At 40.9% G+C, this 23507-nt stretch overlaps 1 protein-coding gene across 9 annotated transcripts in view; it reads left to right on the forward strand.

Moving 5' to 3' along the window:
* FAM13C (family with sequence similarity 13 member C) overlaps positions 1-23507 on the forward strand; it is a 147008-nt gene that overhangs the window by 106078 nt on the left and 17423 nt on the right. For all 9 annotated transcript variants that reach the window (XM_017889923.1, XM_017889920.1, XM_017889916.1 and 6 more), the window contains 3 exons: positions 3832-3916; positions 17655-17865; positions 19071-19209. In XM_017889923.1, coding sequence (XP_017745412.1) covers positions 3832-3916; positions 17655-17865; positions 19071-19209 — 435 coding nt within the window. The remainder of the gene's footprint in view (positions 1-3831; positions 3917-17654; positions 17866-19070; positions 19210-23507) is intronic.

The following is a 23507-nucleotide window of genomic DNA, read 5'->3' on the forward strand; positions in this document are numbered from 1 at the left end:
TTTTTTTGAGACGGAGTCTTGCTCTGTTGCCCGGGCTAGAGTGCAGTGGCCGGATCTCAGCTCACTGCAAGCTCCGCCTCCCGGGTTTATGCCATTCTCCTGCCTCAGCCTCCGGAGTAGCTGGGACTACAGGCACCCGCCACCTCGCCCGGCTAGTTTTTTTGTATTTTTAGTAGAGACGGGGTTCCACCGTGTTAGCCAGGATGGTCTCGATCTCCTGACCTCGTGATCCACCCGTCTCGGCCTCCCAAAGTGCTGGGATTACAGGCTTGAGCCACCGCGCCCAGCCTAAAGTGCTGGGATTACAGGTGTGAGCCACCATGCTCGACCTTTTGTTTTTTTTTTTTTTTTTTTTTTTTTTTTTTTGAGATGGAGTCTAGCTCTGTCGTTCAGACTGGAGTACAATGGTGCGATCTTGGCTCACTGCATCTTCCGCCTCCTGGGTTCAAGCAATTCTCCTGTCTCAGCTTCCTAAGTAGCTGAGATTACAGGTGCATGCCACCACACCCAGTTAATTTTGTTATTTTTTTCATAGAGACAGGGTTTCACCATGTTGATCAGGCTGGTCTCAAACTCCTGACCTCAGGCAATCCACCACCTCGGCCTCCCAAAGTGCTGGGATTACAGGCATGAGCCACTGTGCCTGGCCACCATTTAACCATTTTTAAGTGTGTAGTTCAGTGGCATTGAGTACAGTCACACTGTTGGGCAACCATCACTACCATCCATCTCCAGAACTTTTTTCATCTTCATATATATAAATATATATATATAAATATGAAGATGAACCCCACCTCCCGGGTTCGAGCGATTCTCGTGCCTCAGTGTCCTGAGCAGCTGAAATTACAGGCGTGTGCCACCATGCCCAGCTAATGTTTATATTTTTAGTATAGACGAGGTTTCCACATGTTGGCCAGCCTGGTCTCGACCTCCTGGCCTCAAGTGATCTGCCTACCTCAGCCTCCCAAAGTGCTGGGATTTACTGGCTTAGGCCACTGCTCCCAGCTTCGATGAATTTTACTACTCTAAATATCTTATGCAAGTGGAAGTATACAGTATTTATCCTTTTGTGACTGGCTTATTTCACTTAGCATAATGTCCTCAAAGTTTATACATGTTGTGGCATGTAGCCTGTGTCAGAAGTCCTTCGTTTTGAGTGTTGGACAATGTTCCATTGTATGTGCATAACCACCTTTGGTTTATCCATTCACCCGCTCGTGGACACTTAGGCTGCGTCCACCTTGTGTTAATCTGTTAGGCCTTCCCTAACAAATACCACAGACTTGGAAGCTTAAACAACATAAATGTATCTTTTCACAGTTCTGGAGACTAGAAGTCCCAGATCAAGGTGCCAGCAGGGTCGATTTCTGCCAGCAGAGCCTCTTTCCTTGTGTTGCAGACAGCTGCCTTCTCGTTGCATCTTCACATGGCTTTCTTTCTGTCTGTCTCCCTGGTATCACTTCCTCATCTAACCCTAATTGCCTCTTTAAAGGGGTTGTCTCCAAATACAGTATCATTGGGGGTTAGGGCTTCAACATATAAATTTTGTAGAGACACTATTTTATCCAAAACATACCTCTTGGTCATTGTGAGTAATGCAGCCATGAGTATGGGTGCATGAATATCTATTCAAGTCCCGCTTCCAATTGTTTTGGCTAGATATGCAGCAATGAAATTGCTGGATTATATGGTAATTCTATTTTTAACATTTTGGGAGCCCACCATTCTGTTTTGCATAGTGGCTGCACTGTGTTACGTTACCATGGCATTATTTGTTAATCTTCAGGGTAGTTTTGCTCTTTTTGAGAGGTCACTGATTTCCAGTGTCCTCCAGTAGGAAACTTGCCTGGAATCTTTCTGTTTGCCTTCCAGCTGCTTGTTTACTAAATACTAAATCCTCCCAGACACTTGGTGTCCCTGCTCCTTCTGCAGCTCCTGTCAACAACCTCAGTTCTTACTTCCACACTCAGCTGCTGGGAAAACATCCCAGAATGGAAGAGGAAGCCAAAAAAAAAATGGCTGAGTCCCACACAGGTGCTTCACATGGGCTCCCAGGCAGCAGCACCTGAGCTCTTAGGAGGTTTGTGCCAGGTCCCACCCCATCTCCCGGCATGGCAGAGGTGTGATCCTGAGCCCACCTAGGCACTTGCTGCTTTCACAATGGTGAAGAGACAACAGATTTTAGACATCCCTTGGTGGGCAGCTTGTAAAACACTACTGTAGGTTCATACATCAGCAGAATGCATCAAGGGTTGTGCATGGGACTCGGTTTTGCATGGAAGGGAGGAGTTAGGGTGTGAGAGATGTTGGGAAGATGTTTATGTGAGGAAAGGTGTGAAGGTACATATGGAGCAGGGGTGTGTGTGTGTGTGGAATAGTGTGTGAAGGCATGGGAGTTGGATGTGGGTGTGTGTGGGGTGGGTGTGCATGGGTTATGTGTGAAGTAGGCTGGGAGGTTTCGGGGGGTGGATGTGAGGATATGAGGTATGTATGGGGTAAGGGTGTGTGTGTGTGGAAGGTGGGGTGTTTGTAGGTGTGGGGAGTAGGGATGAGAGTATGGGGGTTTGGTATGAGCATCTGTGTGGAGGAGGTGAGGGGTAGGTTTAAGAGTGTGTGTAGGATGGAGGTGAGCACTAGGGGTGGAGGGTGTACATACATGTGTGTGTGGAGTAGGGGTGAGGGTGTGTATATGGCAGGGGTGGGGCTGTGGACTGGGTGTGACACTGTGTGGGGAAAGGATATGTAGAGGGTAGGGTATGAGTAAGTGTGTGTGCCCGTGTGTATTGGAGGGTCCTAGCAAGGAAAGGACCAGTGACTCTGCTCCCAGTGCCCACCCCTTCTGGAGCTGGGCGGGTAGGAGAGCAGCTGAGACCTGTAGAACATTCTTGTGGAGAGGGAGCGAGCCCGGCCGGGGACTCAGGCTGACTCACTTTCACCTGGTTCGGGGAATTAATTTACTGGCATCTGCATCATGGCAGGATGCATGCGTCAATCTGTATGACTTTGTTCTTATTAAGAATCATGGGAGAAATTTTAAATGAGAAATGAAGAGCGTGGGTGGGAGGTTATGCTGAGGGCTATGAAAGATGAATTGCTTCTTCCTTAGTGGCTGGGTTATGCTAAATGACCAAGGTCATCTCCCTCCACCCTTTCTCTCACCCTGTCCTCATGTGAGAGAAGTAACTTTAGAAGACACACACAGACACACACAGACACACACACACACACACACACATACACGCACACATCCCTGCATACAGATGTGGATTAGGGAGCCTCAAAGCCCCTCCCAGATGCCCAGCAGCCTCTGCAGCAGTAACTCTTTGTGCACTGCGGTTTGCTGCTGTCTTTGCTTTGGAGGGATGATGGCTTTTATGAATGGTAGCCAGGGAGGGACTTAATGTCTTCTGCTTCCTGATGTCAGCACAATGAATGAAACACTGGCAAAGCGTAAAACCTCAAGCACCCGGGAAGCAGATATCTTCTCAGATTGGTTCTCCAGATGCAGCGTCTCTTGCTGATGAAATCACCAGTCCCATGTGTCACAGATAATCCATATACGTTAGGATTTAAATGAGGCAGAAACTGAGCCTGCATGTGGAATGATACGTGTATGATTCTGGCACAAGCAGTTCTTTCCCTGAAGCAGCTGTTGCCACCACCCTCTTCCTGCCAGGCAGCGAAGGAAGGTGCTTGCGGGAGCTGCGGACACACTGTTGTGTGTTAGGCATCTACTTAGCTGGCCTCATGTTCTGCTTTTGCTGGCAGAATTCCTTGCTGAAGCTCCAAGCCCTCGAATCTGATCTGTGCTCTGCATTTTTAACAAACCAGGATGAAGGTGCTCAGGTGCATGGAGTCAAGGACCCAGTGCCAGCATCGACCCAGAGTGTGCTTGCCGACGGGACAGGTTCTGCAGGTAAGATACAGGGCTCGGGGTTGTCCCAAATTGTACTCTCAAGGTAGTTCAGTCTCTTGCTGGTTCACACTCAGCCTGAGCCCCTGAGGGAAAACAGTGCCTGGGGCAACATGAAAGCCCAAGAGGTGCTTCTGAGTTGCCCAGGAGGAGCTGAGGGGGAGCAGGAAGCACTGGGATTTGCTATAACATAGAACTGTCTAGATAGGACCGAGAGTCACACACAAATGGGTGTCATTCGTGTAAGGTGAAAGTACCCATCGCAACTTCTAGTCTTCATGTTCCCATTTGGTCTCCTGGGACACGTGAGTGCTATGCTTATTTTATATTACTGGACCTAGATAACCTGTGCTGTCTTGAAATTCTTCTTTTTGATGTGTTGTGGATGGGGAAGTTTCCATACTGCTACTTCCTTTCCTGTTAACTGCTTGTAAGATGATCCATGCATGCAGGGAAAGTGGGGGTGAGTGCTCCACTGATAGCTCGTTCTGATTCTGTATTGTCTTGTTTGGTTTCCTTTTTTTTTTTTTTTTTCATTAATTTCCTTGTCAAAAAGTCCCAAATTGAGTCTTGATTTTCTGTTAGTCTCTGGCTTTAATTCCGGGGATGGTAGATTGGCTAGCCAACAGAGGCAAATTAATGTTGTCAGGAATATTTGGAGAGGAAAGAAACACTAATTTATATAAGTGAGAGCATAGCTTATGTTTTCTAACAGGAAGAGGTCACAAGTTTGCAGACTGGTTTCCAGATGAATGGTAGAAATAGGCTAAGGGAGCTTTCTTCATGAGAGGTCCTTAATCTCTAGGAGTTGAAGGCAAAGATTTACAAAGGTAATCTGTTTCAGTACCATTAGCAATAGTACATTTTAGATACTCCTGTTGAAAGCAGACCCCATAAATATATACACCTACTATATGCCTAAACAAATTAAAAATAAACAAACAATTTAAAAGTTTTTTAAAGAAAAAAAAAAAAAGAAAGAAAACAGAGCCACATAGTCTAAGCAGGCCAATCAATACTGTCTGGTGTTGGAATGTGTAGCATATAATAGCTACTAGCATATAATAGCTACTAGTAGTAGCTACTATGATTATTTAAAACATTCTATGATCCTGGCACTGTTCTAAACACTTTTTGTGTATTATATTAAATCCTTAAACTGACTTGTGAAGTACTACTATTCATCGTAAGATACTGAAGCCTAGCAGAGCATTGCTGGTGAGTGGTACCTTGTTTCCCTATGGATGCAGGTGGCCAGTTGGCTGTCTTTGTTGCCCAGTGAGCTCTCCTGCTCTGTTGGCCATTGCGTTTGGATGAGTGGCAAATAAAATTGAACAGGAGCCAACATCAGGCCAATTAGCAATTTAAGTCAGATTATTTAGACAACATCCCTTTTCTTCCCTCAACACCATATTCCACTCCCTGCAAACAAACAACATATTTCATACAAAACACATAAAGAAGTCTCAAACCAAGTACAAGTTAACCGTTGAGTTATTTGGTGATTTGGATTAACTATACAAGTTTCTGACAAAGTGTTCAGTAAAATGTTTGTTGCATGTTGGATGTGGATATATTTTTTCTTTTCATCGTGACTTTTATGTGTCTTCCCAACAGTTAAGAATAGTTTTAGATTTTCTCATCAGCATGGGCAAGATTTTGCACAAGCTTATTACTACTTGTTATAAAATGAAAATAAATACAGGGTTTATGTAGGGATTGCTCACACAGAGGAATTAGCAATACATTCCATGTTAAATATCAAATGGCAGAGATGTGCAGAAGTCTCTTTAGAGAGGAGGCTTGTGGGTTGTACGCTGGATTTTCTGAAATGTAGATGAATCTGAAAAGTCTCAGAGCCCTCCCTAGAGAGTCTAGAAAACTAGACTGTAGAGACATCTAGAAAACTGATGTTTCCAGGGACCAAAGGAGTCTCTTCATTTGGCAGGGATATTGCCAAAGTGACAGCCATTTGTAAGATGCCTTTGTGACTTAAATTATGGGATGGTTTGGTCTCACTGGGTTCTAAGATGCACTCTTACAGGAAGACCATGCATTTTCTAATCCATGAGTCACTCAGGGAAGACATTTATGTTCAGATCCATGGTTCTTAACTCAGGGATGGATTTCTAGAGTGATCTTTGGACACCTTAAAACTGTAAGTTTTTTCATGTTACTCCTGGTGAGAGGGTGGTTGTGTAAGATGAACACAGATGGCCATAAGTCCATAAAATATTATAGTAACTTAAAAACAGTCTTCTCTTTCTTAACATCTAGCATTCTCTCTGAGCCTTACATGTATATAAATATTCAAATCATAATTGTTGTAAAAATTCAATTAATAATTTTCAATGTCAATAACATGGACAAAATCTGTGATTTTGAACATGGATTTGAACATGTGATATGAACAAGTGATTTTCATAAGAATAACTGGATATAATATGCTGCCACTTAACCATAAATAGCAAACATTCATAAGTATAAATTCATGTGACCTAGTAGGTTTCAAATTCACTATAGACTTGACTGATTTTAACTTGGGTTTATGGGTTGCCAAGATCAGTTCCACCTAGTAAGAGACTTGACAGGTCCCCCTGTCCTATACATCCAGTTGTAAACTGCATATGCAGCAAGAAGACATTTCATGGTACCCCGGGGACACTGTATTCTAGATACTGTTCCAGAACCTTCTTATGGATCATAATTACCAGGAAGCTTTTCCAATGTGGAGATTCTCTGGCATCCTCTCTAGACAGTCTAGGATGAAAGTCCTGGAATCTGTGTGTTTCATAAATCCCCCTAAGTAATAGAACCACACTATTCAAGTGGACAGTGTCTTGAATTGGGAGAGAATGTCAAGTTCTGTCTGACTCTGCTCTACCTCAATTTTGCCAATGGGAAAGGCTCACAGATCACACGAGACTTGTAACTCAGGGTCTGTGGCCAGTTGGCTCTGTCTGCTTACTTATCTCAGGAGGAGAAAGTCCACAGGTTGGGAGTGAGTGGGATGGGGATACAGACAGATTTGAGGAATAGAAGGCCCTTAGGGAAAAATGATAGAGAGGAAATCGGCTGCAAGGCAGCTTAGGGTCATAAAAAGGGTAACCAACTGGCTTGGTTTGCATAGGATTGTCCTATTTTTAGCACTAAATATCCCACATGCTAAGAAATCTTCACTCCCAGGTATTCCAAGACAGTTGGTCACCCTACTTGTAGGTTGCAAACCACAACCCGTGAGACAGAAGCTGTTATAGACTGAATCTTTGTGTTTCCCCAACAACTTATTAAAATATATGTTGAAGTTTGGAGGTGGGACCTTGGGCAGGTGATTAGGCCATGAGATTAGTGCCCTTATAAGAGTCCAGAAAGCTAGCTTGCCCTCTTTCCTCCATGTGAGACTCTAAGAAGTCAGCCCTCTGAAAGCTGGAAGAGAACCCTTATCAGAAGTTGACCAGGCTGGCACTGATCTTGAACTTCCAGCCTCCAGAACTGTGAGAGATAAGTTTCTGTTGTTAATAAGCCACTCAGTCTATGGTAATTTGTTATAGCAGCCAGGACTGACTAAGGCAGAAACCCACACAATAGGCTCAAAATACCTCTAACTCTATCAATATCTTCTTACAGCTGAAGTAGATATTTCCAGCATGGAATTAGTAAGCACCTATTCTGATGTGGTTGAATGGAAAATGGAATGAGGTTTGTCTTTTCCACTGCTTGTGATTTTAGAGTGTGGAAGACTGTTCATGTTGCACATGACTCAGCATAGTAACCTTTGTTCTGTCTGACCAAGGATGATTGATGGTTTGGAGTTTTAGCAAAAACTGTCACCAGAGATAACTGCACACCTGGTACTAAAAATAATAATTCCATAGCAGTACTTTATCATATTTTTCTAAAATCTTGATCTTCAAATTGAACTTTCAATTTGGGTAAGACGCTAATGTAGTATGTCTATTTGGAGTCTATAATTATTCTCATGCAGAATTCTGCATAATCTATAGGTCTCTTCTAAAGTTGAAGTTGACGTAGGTCAGAGTCAACCAGAACCTGACCTTTTTGCTCATATTTCCAGACACTGTCTACTTGACCAGAGTTTTCAATTAATTGGAAATGCGTATTAAACTTACAGCTGTCTGAGATCCCTACCTTAAAATAAAAAATTAAAATATAAAGATGACACCTAAGAATCCCCACATTTGAAAAACTCCCTTGGTGATTCTGAAGTGCAAGGAGGTTCAGTAATACTTTATAGAATACGGTGCCATTCCAGGGGTGACATGAAATATGTTCCTGCTGCAGGTGCAATTTAGAAATAGATTTCTAGAATAGGAAAGCATTTCAGGTATCCTACTAGGAACATCTGGTTATTCATAAAACTTGATATTTCAGTCTATGTGGTGGCAACCCCAGATAGTCTTTGAAAGTCAGTAAGATCTTCATTCAACCTCAGGAGTGCACAGAATTCCCAAATATCTTTTATAAACTTAATTCATTATGGTGTGTGTGTGTGTGTGTGTGTGTGTATGAGACACACTGAGGCTTCTAAAGCCTTCTAGAGCCTTTATATATATTCAGGATGTACCACCTAATGCTTTAACTTAAAAAATGGCTACTATTATGGAAAGTAGCACTTCATTTATTTGTTGTAAGTTGGTTCCCTTAAAATAGAGGTTTTTCAGTTGGGGTCTATTTTTTGCCCCCCTTGAGGACATTTGGCAGTATCTAGAGACATAACTGGTTACCATGATGGGGTGGACTTTCCTGGCCTCTGGTGAGTAGAGCCCAGGAAAATTCTGAAATACACATCCTGAAATGCACAGGACCACCCCTCTCCCCCATCAAAGAATTATCTGGTCCAATAGTGCTGAATGGTCAATAGTGCTGAGGCTCAGAAACCTTTGCTTTAAAAGCTCTTAAGTGAATAACATCAACATTAGGTAACAATGACCTCTTTACTTGTATCAGGCATTAGTGGATGGATTTTCTTATTCTTCACAAGAACTCTATGATATAGTTTTCATTATCACCCCCAGATTAAAGATGAGGAAATCAACCTGGAGATGTAACTGGTGATATGGTTTGGCTGTGTCCCCACCCAAATTTGAATTCCCACGTGTTGTGGGAGGGACCCGGTGGGAGGTAATTGAATCATGGGGGCAGATCTTTCCCATGCTGTTCTCATGACAGTGAATGTCGCATGAGGTCTGATGGTTTTCAAAAGGGGAGTTTCCCTGCACAAGCTCTATTCTCTTGTCCGCCACCACGTGAGACAAGGCTTTCACCTTCTGCTGTTGATGGTAGACTTCCCCACCCACGTGGAGCTGGGAGTCCAATAAACCTCTTTCTTTTACAAATTGCCCAGTCTTGGGTATGTCTTTATCAGCAGCATGAAAGCAAACTAATACACTGGCTGAAGGGCCCAAAGCTGCTGAGTACAGGGTGGTTGGGTGGAAAATGGGGAAGTGGCAGTGGGGCTTTCCCCACTCTGACTCCATAGCCTAAACTCTTCATCACTGTGCTATTTACCATCCAGCTTAAATGGTAAGTCCCCAAAGTTCTAATATTCTAGAATTTGAAATGAAGTATATAGCTGGTCTAAATACCCTCTATATAATTAATGTATTTTGAAAGTCATTTTAAAAATCCATCCCTGACTTTATCTTGCAGACTGAAGAGACCTAGATTTGTAGTTGATTTATTTGCTACAGCCCCTCTGTTTCTGTAATTTTGCCTCCTCTGATTGAATCCATCTCTAGGTCCCTGTGCCTCTCTTGATGTATATTTACCTGAACTGCATAATGTATTTCACATGGAGTCAAAAACTATATTTTATTTGTAAATATCAGCAGAGGTACTTTAGTTTTACAGAATGTCACCACTGGAAGAAACTGGGCAAACTATACAAGGGATCTCTACTATTTCTTACAGCAGCATGTGAATCTACAATGACCTCAATTAAAAAAAAAAGAATTAATACCTGAAAATGGGAACAGGGGCATTTTATAAAGTAAATATGAAATAATTATGCCTGTGGGATTGTTTTTCAAACCCTTGCTAGAGATGCACAGTATTTTCTTGGCTTTTTTGTCATATCAGTATACTCTATCAGAGCTCCCCAAATCCCATACCTGATTAAACTAATAGCTTAGTGCTTGTTATTTGTTAGGAGTATCTGGCTTTGTTTTCTTTAATGGCATCACTTACTGGCCCACAGTGCAAGTCATCTGCCACTATTGAACCTCTGCTTCATGGTTTATGAGCTTGGTCTGTGGTTGCTGAGCATTTCTCTCTGAAAAATGTTAACATCATCTGCAAACTCAGATTTATCATTCTGTGCTTCCTTTTCCATGCCATTTCTGAAATGTAAAATAAGATTAATCCAGGACCCATTTGCAAGGATTGGTACTGACATGTCCATCATAAAGACAGAAATTAATCTTTTCCCTTAGCTGCATATTGTTAGCTTTGCATCCTTTGCAAAACATGGCCCAATCATCATTCAGTTTTGTTTTAAAACAATCTTTGGCATGAAAATCGTGCATAGACTTCTTGAAAACCCAGATATATTTTCAAATCAACAGTTGTTTAAAATTTCTTCTTCCATGCCATTTCTGAAATGTAAAACAAGATTAATCCAGCATGCACTTGCAAGGATTAGAACTGAATTAATTTCTTGAAACATTAATTCAACTCTGCCCTTTACAAAAGGCTCTGCCTTGCTCAGAAAGAGTTCCTTGCAGAACTTCATATGCTACTTGGGTGATTTGGGACAGGTTATTTACTCTCTCATCCTCCTTAGTTCCTTTTGTTTAAAATGGGAAAAAGCATACTATCTAATTCCTAGGACTGTTGTAAGAATGGCATGCTATGAAGGTCTTAGCTCATCGCCTGTGGTAAATGCTCCATAAATGTCAGCTGTCATTATGTTAAAAGCTGGGCATTCTTTCTGTACTCAGAACTCATGTCTCCTTTCCTCCAGTTGATAATGCTTACATTTGTCCTTGAATAGGTATTCTATCATAATTTCTAACTACTTTCAGGGAGTGGAAATGACATTTCGTATTGTTCATTCCCTAGGTGCCCTCTAGAATCTTGCATATGATTGACATTATACTTATTCTCCTAAGCAAAAGGTATTTATAACAGCAATAATCTATAGAGCTGATGGCTGAATAAATACTACCTATTAAATTTGGAATTACATTTGTAACAGTAAAATCTGTTCTGTCCTAAACCTGTGACATAACTTGGCCAGAAAAGTTATCTACTACTAATAATTTTTCTGTGATGCTTTTATAATCATCTTCATAATCTATGAAGAAAGGAACTTCTTCGCATTAACCCCTTGTTTTCTAAGGAAATATTTCAAAATGTATAGATGACTGTAATTCTCTGAGGCTACTTCTCCAACTGCTTTATAGGAAGGAAATATCAGTCCTACAGCCCAAATTGCCAGGTAGTTATTTAATTTTTTTAATTCACTTTTTACATTAGACCAAGTACTGTGTTATTATACCTGATTATATTTGTCTTCAACTGTTTACAAATGAGAATTCTGAATTTGAAGAGACTCGCCTGGTCAAGGATGTAACAACTGCCAACAAGTGGTATCACAGACTAAGCCCAAGCCTCTGATGCCAGAGCCTGGGCTTTTAACCGGTAGCCTATAGTCATTACAAAAAATATTAATAAACTTTATTTTTCAGAACAGTTTTAGGTTTACAAAAAATTTGAACACACAGAGAGTTCTCAATTACCACTTTTCCCCTGCACACAGGTTTCCTATATATTTTAGTCACTTTAAAAATCCTTTCTTTGGGTTATTTTAGTATCAGCTTTCCATGCATAGACTGCCTGGAAGTGAGCAGATGGCATGCCCAGAAGCTTGGTGTCTGACACTGCTCTGGATGCCTCCCAGGCCCAGGGCTAGGTAGACAACCTGTCCTGTCTCTGAGTTCCTTGAGAATCATACATTCCTGTGCATCTATCTGGAGCCGCTGGTCCAACTTCCTTGAGTGAGTTGGCTAATTCAGCCTAACTCATGACACTTGAGATGAATCATTCTTGACTACACTTTATAATTGACTTGGGATGAGCCTAGTAAAGTTATCGCCCACATTGAAGGTTGGAATTTCCTTCAGTGGTCTTTCTGTTAGCTTTGTATATTCAGTGTTCCCCAAATATTCTCCCTACAGTGCTTCTGCTCATAAATGAAAACTCCCATTTGAAAATAGCTTTTCTCATCTTAATAGCAGATTTTTATCAGCTGTACCACTAAGGTGATCAAATATTCAAGAATCGACTAGAAGACCTGGAGAGTCAAGTAGGCTGAAAAATGATAAGCATCCAGCACCCAGCTTTCTCTGTATCCCTAGAGGGCACTTCTGAATCTTCCACACTATGATGGATGATTTCTCTTTCCCTAGCTCCACAGCTCAGGCAGAACCCTGGACCTGGGCAGGACATTGTTCAGCCTCATTGTTATCTGAGCAGTTGGCTCCATTTTGGTGACATAGGAAGAGTAAAAGATGTTCTCAGAGATCAGAAGCTGTCCATTGGCCATTTCCCTTGGTTATTTCTCAAATTCAATGAGATTGAGAGAGATCAAATAATGCATCCCAGGTCACACCAGTGACAAAACTGGGACGAGAATCTGGGTCTTCCTGAGCCTGTGGCTCATGTTTTTATTCATTATGGCAAATTGCCTCTTCGGTCTGCAGGGTGACTGTCATGAAGCCCAGCCCTGTTTTCAGGGTGACATATTTCCCACCCCTCCAGCTCCCTAACACATCTAGTGGCCATATGTAGAAACTGACACATAGGACTGCTTGGAGTGCTGACCTCCTCACTGCTCAGTCAGTCTCCTAAACCCAGAGTCCCTTTTCATCTGCCGTCATTCCCACCTGACATGATGATACTGCTTCTCCTCTCTCAGTCATCTCTAACCAAGGAAGCTCATCTATTTTCCTGGCCTTGGTTATTGGGATGGCTTCAGGTTTACCCATGTTCTCTCCCCTCTAACCATATAGCTAACCCGTTAGTGCCTCAGGAACTCAAATGCGACATACCTAAAACTGAATCCATCATGTATCCATCAGATATTTTCTCGGTTGTTTTTCATCTTTGTTTTTGTGGTCCTCTTTGTGTGTGTGTGATGCTATTATCCTCCCTGCTATCTGTCCTGAGAGAGGCTGGTTGAGAATGCTAAGGCCTGAACCTCATTAGAACCACGGACACACTTTTGGCTTATTTAGCGTTTGAAACCAACAAAGGCTGATGTTTGGCATTTTGGAATGTCCCTGAATGCTATTTATGAGCCCACCATGATGGGCAATCCCAAGAGTGCAACTTTACAGATCTACACATCTCAGCACCCCATCTCAAGTTTTTGCAGATAGAGATTTACTTAGGTTTGGAATAGCTTTAAAAATTCACATTAGAAAGATATATTTTTAAATCTGACTAACTCTTTTAACCACTGTAATGTAGCATTTGCTTCTGCTTGGGGTTGCAGTCTGAGCAGAAGTGGTCTTTTAGCCTTCACACACTGATGGTAACTACTTTTCTTCTCTATGTTCCCTTCTGCTCAGTGACTGGGCTGCCAGAAACACTCTGGCTTCCGGTGTCAGAGATTTGGAGTCTTCTATTTCAAGCATTGGTCAAACTCTCCCTGAATGGAGATAGCCTAGTTATGCAACCTTTCCTAGTGAATTTAAAATGGAGAGCATTTTACTACCAGCCTCATGTAGTTGTTATGAAGATTAAATACATGCAAAAAAATCTCAGAATAAGATTGAGGCAACAGTGACTCACTTCATAAATATTAGATATGATGATTATTATATCTAATAACAATGTTTTATAAATATTACGTTTTATAAATAGGGACTCAGAGTATTATGTTTTATAAATAGGGACTCAGAGTAGTGACAACATGTTAAGGGGTATATTGGTTCTTATTTTCCACAATAACCCTGCAGGGATTCCAAATGAGGTTGGTGTTCAGTAAGAGAAGACAATATTCAACTCTCTTATTTTAGTAATAATATTTGTTAAAAATAATGGTTCTCATAGATACTGTGTTCAGTAGCTTCTATGCTTTATCCTAAGATTTCACCAAATGCAAATTTCACCTAAGATTTGCACCCTATGCAAAGGATGCATGGGTGAATATTTTTACTTTTAGGAGGAATTTATTTTAATGTGTATTAGTTCTTAAAAATGTAACTAGTACATCAAATTAATGAATTCTTGGCCATTGCTTAGGATGAAGCTTAAATTTAAAAAATACTGTAGGTTGGAACATTTTTTAAAAACTATATAAATAAAAAATAAGTTTATCTAGATCTGGCAAAACTTTTGTAGGAGAATAATTTTATGTTCACTTAGTCATGTGAGGCAGGCACCATTATTCTCCCCATTTAACAGATGAAGAAATTGAGGTTTAAAAAGGTCCGACATCTCTAAACTCTCTTTAACCAGTCTACGGTAGGCCTGGGATTCAAACTAACAGTCTTTGCTCACTATTATCTGCCACCAGGGTGCTTTCTCACTTCCCTTCTCATGAAAGTTTTCTTTTCCCCCCAAATTTTAATATTAACTTGTGTTTTCCTGTTTTATAAAATTAATCTGCATTTGTTACAAAATTTTAGAAAATACAAAGAAGAAGAATTTGTTTAATTAGGTAAAAACACTTAATGTGGGATCTGCCCTTTTAACAAAATTTTAAGCATAAGTAACAGCATTGTTACTACAGTAGTCTTCCCATATCCTTGGTCTCACTTTCTGCATTTCAGGTGCCCACAGTACAGTATAATAAGTATTTTCAGAGAGATCACATTTATACAACTCTTATTACAGTATCTTGTTATAATTGTCCTATTTTATTATTTGTTGTTAATTTCTTACTGTGTCTAATTTATGAATTAAACTTTATCAAAGCTCTCTCTATATAGGAAAAAACATAGTATATATAGGGTTTGATGCACTCTGTGGTTTCAGGCATCCACCGGGAGTCTTGGAACTTATCCCCTGCCGATAAGTGGTAACTACTGTATTGGCACAATGTTGTACAGAATGTCTCCTTTTATTTTTCTTATCACAGTCCTGTCAGGAAGACACAGGCCAAACAATGAAACTGAGAGAGGTGGGCAAACTGGCTAGAGTCCCACAGAAAGTATAGGTGCACCAAACTCCTGACTCCCAGACCCTTTCCTCTAAAACATACTGCATTGCAGGATGAGCCCTGGCAAGATGCCCCTCCTTGGGGATAAAAAGTAATGTGCCCCTAGGGAACAAAGGTTCCACCTTAGTTTAATGTTGCCATCAGCTTCTCCCTACTGGGAAGTAGGCTCTGGAAGCAGTGGCCTGGACTCTTCCCAGAACAGCAGCAGCATTGGCTCTGAATCTACACTGGCCTCTTCTGAGCAAAGAGCTCAATAATTCTGTCTACACAAATACACACACATATGCATGAGTCAGCTGATTTAATTAAACCCCTTCTCAACTCAAATGGAGAGTTTGGACAAAGAACTGAGAGGCTACCAAATTACCAGTTTTTGACTGTATTGTTTTTCAATTGGTTGCTTTGGGATCTTTCTGGCTCACAGTTTCCTTCAATAGTGAATTGGAGGCAAGGAGGTTAGGATGTTAATTGGGCCACATGGTAAATTACGCAAATGCCCAAGGGAAAACAGATGCCATATAAATGGAGGTTTGCAATTACTGTTGCAATGCAGTTTTTTAAAAAGCCATTTGTAGTGATCTGTGATTCTACAGTTATATTTTAGGACTCTATGGGTTCCAGAAACAGATCTTTCCCTGGCACTGCTTCACAGTCACGTGACTAGGATCCCAAGTATTTCCATTTTGGCATTATAAAACAGCAACCAAGAAGAGACCTTGTTAATTTTGACCCTGGGGCCACAACTGAGCTGAAGGGTTCAAGATCTCAGAACTTTTTCCATTTCAGTAAAAATATGGTGGTCCCAGGTGCCTGCTAAGGATTATTTTCTTCCCCATTATTATTTCCGAAGATATTTCCAAGAAACTGGTAACATGAATAAAACACATTTCTTCTTAGAGCCTAGTGGTTTAAGAAAAGGATTTGATGAGGAACCCATACACCTGCTGGTGTATTTCAAAGGTGATATTATATGCTGTGAGTTATTGATTAATAACTCTTATTCCGGTTACTCCTGAGGGCTGTTTCCAAACTGCAGAGTTTTCTGGGTAAATTATTCATGGCAAGGGTGTTGCCTGTAGTGATGTGTGTCAGTCACACCACTACACCTTGCCTTGGGCTGGAGGCACTACCATTCGCCTCCCTCCAACTCTTTTGTCATCACATCCATTTCTGACTAGCCTCAGCCACTGACAATGCTGTCAGTGAGCCTCAAAGGCAAAATAGGAGGCGTTATCCACCCTCCAGTCTACAATCCACCAGGAGAGAAGCCAACTGAAAACACAGGAGGACCTAATCAGACCTTTGATGTTACACAAAGCAGACTGCATTTCAAGCTCTAGAGAATAAGGAGTCACTCTAAATCTGATTAAGATTCATCTGGTACCAAGTTGTGATAAGTGTTTACTTTGGACAAGCAGATCATCAGTGTTCTCTGATTCTGCTTATTCATCCAGAAAATCTTTTGTTTTCCACTTTTGTTAGAGAAGAAGTAGTAAGAGAAAGCCTTGGCTGGTCCTGACTTGTCTGTTGAGCAAACTTGAGAAGGAGACTAGGCTGCTTCTTGAATAACTGTACAGAGTCCAGGGTGCAGAGCTCCTTCTTCTGGCTCCTTGACTCGGTTTCCTAATGATCTGATGCCCTGAGGCTGCGCCTCAGTCCCCTGCCCTTACTTCCATAGCAGAGGGGTACCTACCTTCTGGACTGATAACAAGGTGGGGAACTAACTTAAAAGGGGATTGGTTCTAGTGAGAATTCAGGGACAGAGATGGCTAGCTGGGGAGAGGATTTGGAGCAGGTTTTGTGTATGTTTTTTGTTTTTCCTGCAATAAAATGGTACATAAAGTTTTGGAGAAAAAAATAGAATGATTCCTGATTCTACCATGCTTTGTAGTTGCTACGTAACATCTTTGATCTTTCAGTGCATCTATTTGTATATATAGAGTGTGTTTATATAAAATGGGATGTTTTGTTTTGAAACTTGTGGCTCCCATTTAGCATATTCTGAACATCATTCCTTGCTGATAAGCAGAGTTCTCCATCATTTTTGATGACTGCTGAATAATTTTCTTTCTGGGGACTCCTCTCCCCTCTCTTCCTCTTGTTTTTCTTTTCTCTTTCTTCCTCCTACTCCATTCTCTCCCTTCCTTCACTGGTTGTTATCCCTTTTCTTCCTGATAATCTATAATCTTTTGCTCCAGCTCCATTTTATTGTTTTCATTTTATTGCTCTAACACTTTGTAATATACCCTCTGACTTATGCAAATAATGTGAAATAAAAAGAGGATTGTTTTGTAGCTTGGGATTGTGTTGATTGTATAAGTCATACCAAACTTATTTGTTTTATTTGTTTTGTTAACAGCTTTGTAATATTTTCTGTCCAGGTTCTGTGAGAATAAACATGACAATATTTTGAAAGCTTTTCATATCCCCAGAAGGAAGAAATGACAGAGAGGGAAGCCATTATAATGAATGCATATGATCTTTATTTAGGAACATGACAGTCTCAAGCCCTCTGTCACTTCTAAGTCTTGATGATTTGTCTCATTTGCCCAGACCCCTCACCAGTCCATAAAGATGGGCAGAATGAGGCCGAGAGTGCACCAGAAGACCTCCAGTCTGTGGGGACCAGCAGGCTGCTCTATCACATCACCGACGGTGACAACCCACTGCTGTCACCACGATGCTCCATCTTCAGCCAAAGCCAGAGATTCAACTTAGACCCTGAGTCAGCCCCATCTCCACCCAGCACTCAGCAGTTTATGATGTAAGAAAACTGTTTTGTTATTGTCTTCATTTCGTACAGTTTTTCAAATATCACATTTATAAACTACAATGGAGTATGACTGAAATAGCACAAATGTGCCTGCCTAACACAACTGCACGACTGAAACAATAAATGACAAAAATCAGTGTACTTGCTAGTTGGGGATGCCATTGCAGGCCTTATACCTCAGGAATAAATGGTCATGAAAGACAGGATAGCCCAGGGGCTCACATGTTTGAACATTTTTGGTGAAATGACCAGAATCTTAAATAAGTATATGTACATGTACATATCAGACATACCATTCTTGATGAACTCAATATTCTTTCCATGTCCAGTGGTAGCATCAATGGATGAGTTGTGGGAACACTTGGGAGATGTCCATCTACATTTCTTCTTAGATTCTGGAAAAGTGGTAGCTTACAATAGCTACCCTTGTCCAAATAATGTGTGTGTGTGTGTGTGCACGTGTGTGTGTGTGTAATCAGATGCCTGCCCCCTACACATTCCACTTGGAATTTGCATTTGAGATTGAGGAACTGTGTGTTATTTAAGTTCCACAAATAATTTTGATATACAGTTAAGATTAAGAATCCTCTGGCTAAAATTATGCCTGGAGAATCCCTGGTTTCTCCCTCAGAACTCATGCCATTTTTTCTTGAATTTATCTAACCCTGGGTCCATGAACTATCTATTGATGGACCTGAAAGAGTTAGTGAATTATTGCTATTGCATGTAAAGTGTGTGTTATGTAAGGGGGTATATGCAGTTTCTGGAGAAGGGGCATATCCTTTCATCATATTAAAAAAAAAAAGTCCTGTTATGTCAAGAAAAGTTAACCACTCATCTAAATCTTCCTTGAAAATGTTGGCAGATGTGGCTTGTGCAACTTATTGAGGACAGGACCTCAACAGTGCTGTCTCTTTCGAGTCTTAAATTGGCCTCCTCTAAGGTTTACAAAATGCATTTCCTGGACTAATATTTTGGCATTTTACACTAAAGTCCCGGACAACGTCCACCCATAACAGAGTTTTGTGATAGGGAGTCTCCATTAATGAGCAGATGTTACCATGGTGGCCTCATCAAATAATGAACTTCCCTCTGGATTTCTCTGACAATCCAGGAATTTTGGTTTGTAGATCAACAGAACTGTTTACTGGAAGCCCACTGTTTTTGATACTCCTTCCTCCCTGTAATCACTGCAGGCCGCGGAGTTCTTCACGCTGCAGCTGTGGAGATGGCAAGGAGCCACAGACCATCACCCAGCTCACCAAGCACATCCAGAGCCTCAAGCGGAAAATTCGGAAATTTGAAGAAAAATTTGAACAAGAAAAGAAATACCGGGTAAGGACTCTGGGGTTTGACATAGGAGTGGATTGGTCAGAGGTGGGTGGATTCTCCTCAGCCTCTGTCCTTCCTTTCTGGGTACCCTTCTTTGCCAGGGGACAGTTGTGTTCCCATGGGCCAACCTGGACCTATCATAGAGTCTTCATCTTCTATCTGTCTTGTTCTCACCTGCTGTCACTTGCTCTCTGCTAGGATATTTTCTAGTCATGGATTACAACTATTATTTCCAATCTTATTTGATTATTGATCTTGCCTTTTTTTTTTTTTCTGAGGAACAAAATTTGGAAAGCTTTTGAATTATGTTTTTTTTTTTGTTTTTTACTTTTTCTCAATTGCATTTTGATAAGAACTTATTAAAGACCCAAGGGAGGAATCTCCAATTGTGGAACAAAATGAGGTAGAGATGGTTTCTTTGACATTAAAGTATTTCCTGGTTGGTGAATGAGGACCTCTCAAGTGACATCTGTTCAGGCCACTCATAAGAACCAACCCTAAGCCATCCTTTCCCCATCAGAGAGACACTAGTTTTCATGCTAGTACTGCAGTGCAGCAAACATGAGCCTCCTTTCTTCTTATGTAAGAAACAATAGGGTCATAGGTAAGTGTCTTGATGGTCAGTGTTGCTTTTATTTTCTCCAGTGGTGACCATGGCATAGAGAAAAAGCATATCCATGGAGAATTGGACAAAGATATTGGGTCTTTGGCAGAGAGCCCAGAACAGCTTGTTGTTAGAATAAAAGAGAACAGGGAATAATCTCTCATACATCTTGAAATATTTAAATGTTCACTAAACACTTGGTACAGAGGCCATTGGAAAGTTCTTGTGAGTATAGAGTAAGTTCTGGGGAGGGAGGTGAGAGTGGGTAATATTTCACTCTTCCATTCTTCCTGTCTTGTTTCCCACAGTGGCCTCAAATTCACTGAAGGAGGAGTTTTAATGAGCAGATTTTAGCTTTGCAGAAATGGGGGGAAAATCAGATTGGCTTTCAAGGCAACCTTAGTCAGGATGTTGAAGATTATCTTCCCCAGAGTCAGGCAGTCACAGCTATTTATTGTCTTTTATAGAGCAGAAGGGAGCTCAACACATTATTAGTCCAGGATTTTATTTTACAGACAATGAAACTGACACCTGATGGAAATGACTTGCCTAAGATAGTTGCGTTCTATCAAGTCACAACTTGGGTCAGTGGATTACAGATGAGTAGGTTTTGCAATAGAATATAAGTAAAATTTTTAAGTGTCTGCATTTTAAAAGCTCCAGATATCCTGAGAGAAGCTGATTTCACCTGTTTGCTGCTGGGGTGTTATTGGATCTATGATATCCTCATATTGGAAAATACAGAGTAACAACCAGAGGCTCCATTCCCAGCACCCGTTAACACATCTTATCTGGCAATTCTTGATTCAGACTATTTTGGATTTGAATCCAGCACAGCTACTTAAGGACTCTGTGATTTTGGACTTGTTATCTTTCTGAGTCTCAGTTTGGCCATTTGTAAAACGGAGTATTAGGTAGTGACTTCTTAAGTTTGTAAGTAGTAAATAAGGAAGTACATACGTAATGCTTATTACAGTGTTTGGTACAAAGGGAGTAAATGGTCCTAGATAACACTAACTTTTTAATCTATGAGTTACATATTTAAATAGGCTACTCCATGGCAGTCTCTGCCTTGTCAGAAAATAAAGGAAAACTGTACATGTTAATTTTCCACTGGAGTTTTCTACCCACAGTCACAGATCTTGGATGCTTATTTTGGAAGAGAATTCCACCTGGAAACATCTCCTGCCTTTATCTAGAGTTTTCTGAAGCTAGAGCACATATGCACATGCATGCACATGCACACACACACACACACACACACAAACATACACTTAAATACACCTATGGAAGGACAGATCAGGGAGCAGTAGGGGAAGGAGGCTCCTTGGTCACTGCTGCTTCAGTGTGTATAAAAGTCTTTGTTATAATCAGAACCTCACATGTCTCAGGAAACCCCTGTCCTTCCTGTCAGGGCCAGGCTGTGCTTAGAGGTTTGACATGTCAATGGGCTTTAACTGTTGCTGTATGTAAGGCTCCCCTTCCTGGCAGTCTGACTGTGGAATTCATAGCACCCACTGCTAATTTTTGAATCTGGGCTCCTGCTGGGCCTCTGTGCTTTTCTAATACCCATGTATCACGTATATCTTTCCATCTCTGTTTACTGTAACCATTTTGCACACCTACCCCAAGTTCTCTACATCTCTACATCTGATTTTGCATTTGATTATTGGACTCTTGGGCTAAGAAAAGGCTGCGTCAGCCAGATGTCTACTTTCAGTGGAATCAGGGAATGTTAGAATTGGAAAGAATCAGTGAGTCTTTTGTCTTATCTGACAACTGAAGAAACTGAGGCCCAGAAAGGGGAAGTGAGTTTCCCAGAATCACACAGCAAAGAATAGTTCTAGCCAGAACAGCAACTGAGGTCTTTTTATAACCCTCCCAGTAATCTTTCTAATGTGTCTTTTTGAACCATCTTTGGCAGATCACAAATCTCATACAATGGTACTCAGGAGGTCAATTTTAATTGCATTGAACAAAACCTAAACCTATGTAATTTCTGGGTGTGTGGCCTTTTGAATCAGAATATTTCACTTAAGAAGTTAAGTCCTGAAGATCTACAGCTTGTATATGGGAACTTCATGTGATTTGAGAGCTGCTATCCATGTGAGCTTGATTTAACCCTTTTAACAGCTTCTTCAAGGGTAGGGAAGTAAATTCATTTCAGAAACTGATTTCAGGCTTTAAATTATTTTGTCAGAAATTTAGCCTTAAATTTCTCCTAAGTTCTATGCACCATAGTGAAAACTTATTTCTTTTGCAGTCACTGGCTTCAGGCCTTAGGATTTTTTTTGTGTGTGTTTGTTTTTACCATATTTCAAAAGATGGAAATAACTGTGTGGAACAGATCCAGTGAAGCATTGTTCAACAAGATGTGTTCTCAGATCAGAGTGGAGAATTTTCTAAGGATTTTGAGAAACCAAATGTAAAACACTGGCTTTCCATGTAACCAGACTGCTACCCAAACTAAAGTACTAGACTATACAGTGCATCATTCTAGCAAACCATAGACAGGACTAGGCTAAGCTGTTTTAGAGAGGCGGGGATTGATGTCCACGTGTCACTGTCCATGGTCCTGAAACCAGCCTTTTTTTTTTTTTTTTTTTTTTTTTTCCTCCCACCCTTCCCCAACTGCCATCCCTCAGGGAAACCAGTTTCCTATTCAAGTTCTTCCAGGAAAGAATCATTGTCAATCTTCTTTTCTATTTTAATCTTAAAATGTATGGTTTTTAAATCACTCTAGAACTGACAGAATCATGCCTTGTGTTTTAAAATGAGCATACCTAGACTCATGTACATGTGATGATCCTGTCACACAGTAGTTTTTTCCTTTGAGTTTGAAAAATCTCCCGTCTTCCTATGCCTTCCTCTCACCAACAACCTGCCATTGTTACATGGATTTAGTGGATCTTTAAAGAAAAAATGACAGCCCCTAGATTTGGTCATTAACAATGCACATATTTCAGGCTATTATGTTTATGATCATGTCATCTTAAGCTTATTTTACAGTTCCTTGTAAATCCTTAATTTAAAGTAACCATTAATTTTCTTGAGCCTGCATGTAAGTTACTATGGTAGCCTTGACTTGTTTAAGAACAGTTTTTACTGATCTGTGGGGGTAGAGGGACAGTATGTTTGGCTACCACTAGTGAAGGTGTTAGAAATCTGCATATCCCCCTAACAGACTGACTTCTCAGGAATACTGTCAGGTTTTAGAGATTCTGGGGTCTCCTTTCTTTAGCTTAGAGGATATAACTGGTAAGAGCTAAATCTTCCAGTTTTTCAGTATTCTCCCACGGGTTATGGTCATAGCATGTGTGTGAGCCACAAGCAAGGTAGCAAGTACTGGTTTGTATCAGTGCAGTCATCTGCAGTGCTACAGAAAATGGCCTGGCAATGGGGTATATATGGGCTGTGGGTGACCTGCAAGGTGACTGACAGCTTGACTGCAGGGGTACTGGCATGGCCAGGACTATGTGAAAAATATTAAGTGACCAGGCACATTTAGAAATAATGCCCATAGCAAGGATTAAAGAGTAGAGGAGGTCAAGAATATTTACTGTTTTCTAGAGGTAACTTCATCAGAAGCAACTCCATCAGAAATTTCACACCCGAATTTCTCTCCCAGCTTTATATATTCCTAAACTATCTTTGTATGGCTCAGGTGTTTACACATTTTGTTTTCCTTTTCTCTTTT

Source organism: Rhinopithecus bieti, unplaced genomic scaffold, assembly GCF_001698545.2.
Source record: "Rhinopithecus bieti isolate Rb0 unplaced genomic scaffold, ASM169854v2 scaffold_18620, whole genome shotgun sequence".
Taxonomy (NCBI): Eukaryota; Metazoa; Chordata; class Mammalia; order Primates; family Cercopithecidae; genus Rhinopithecus; species Rhinopithecus bieti.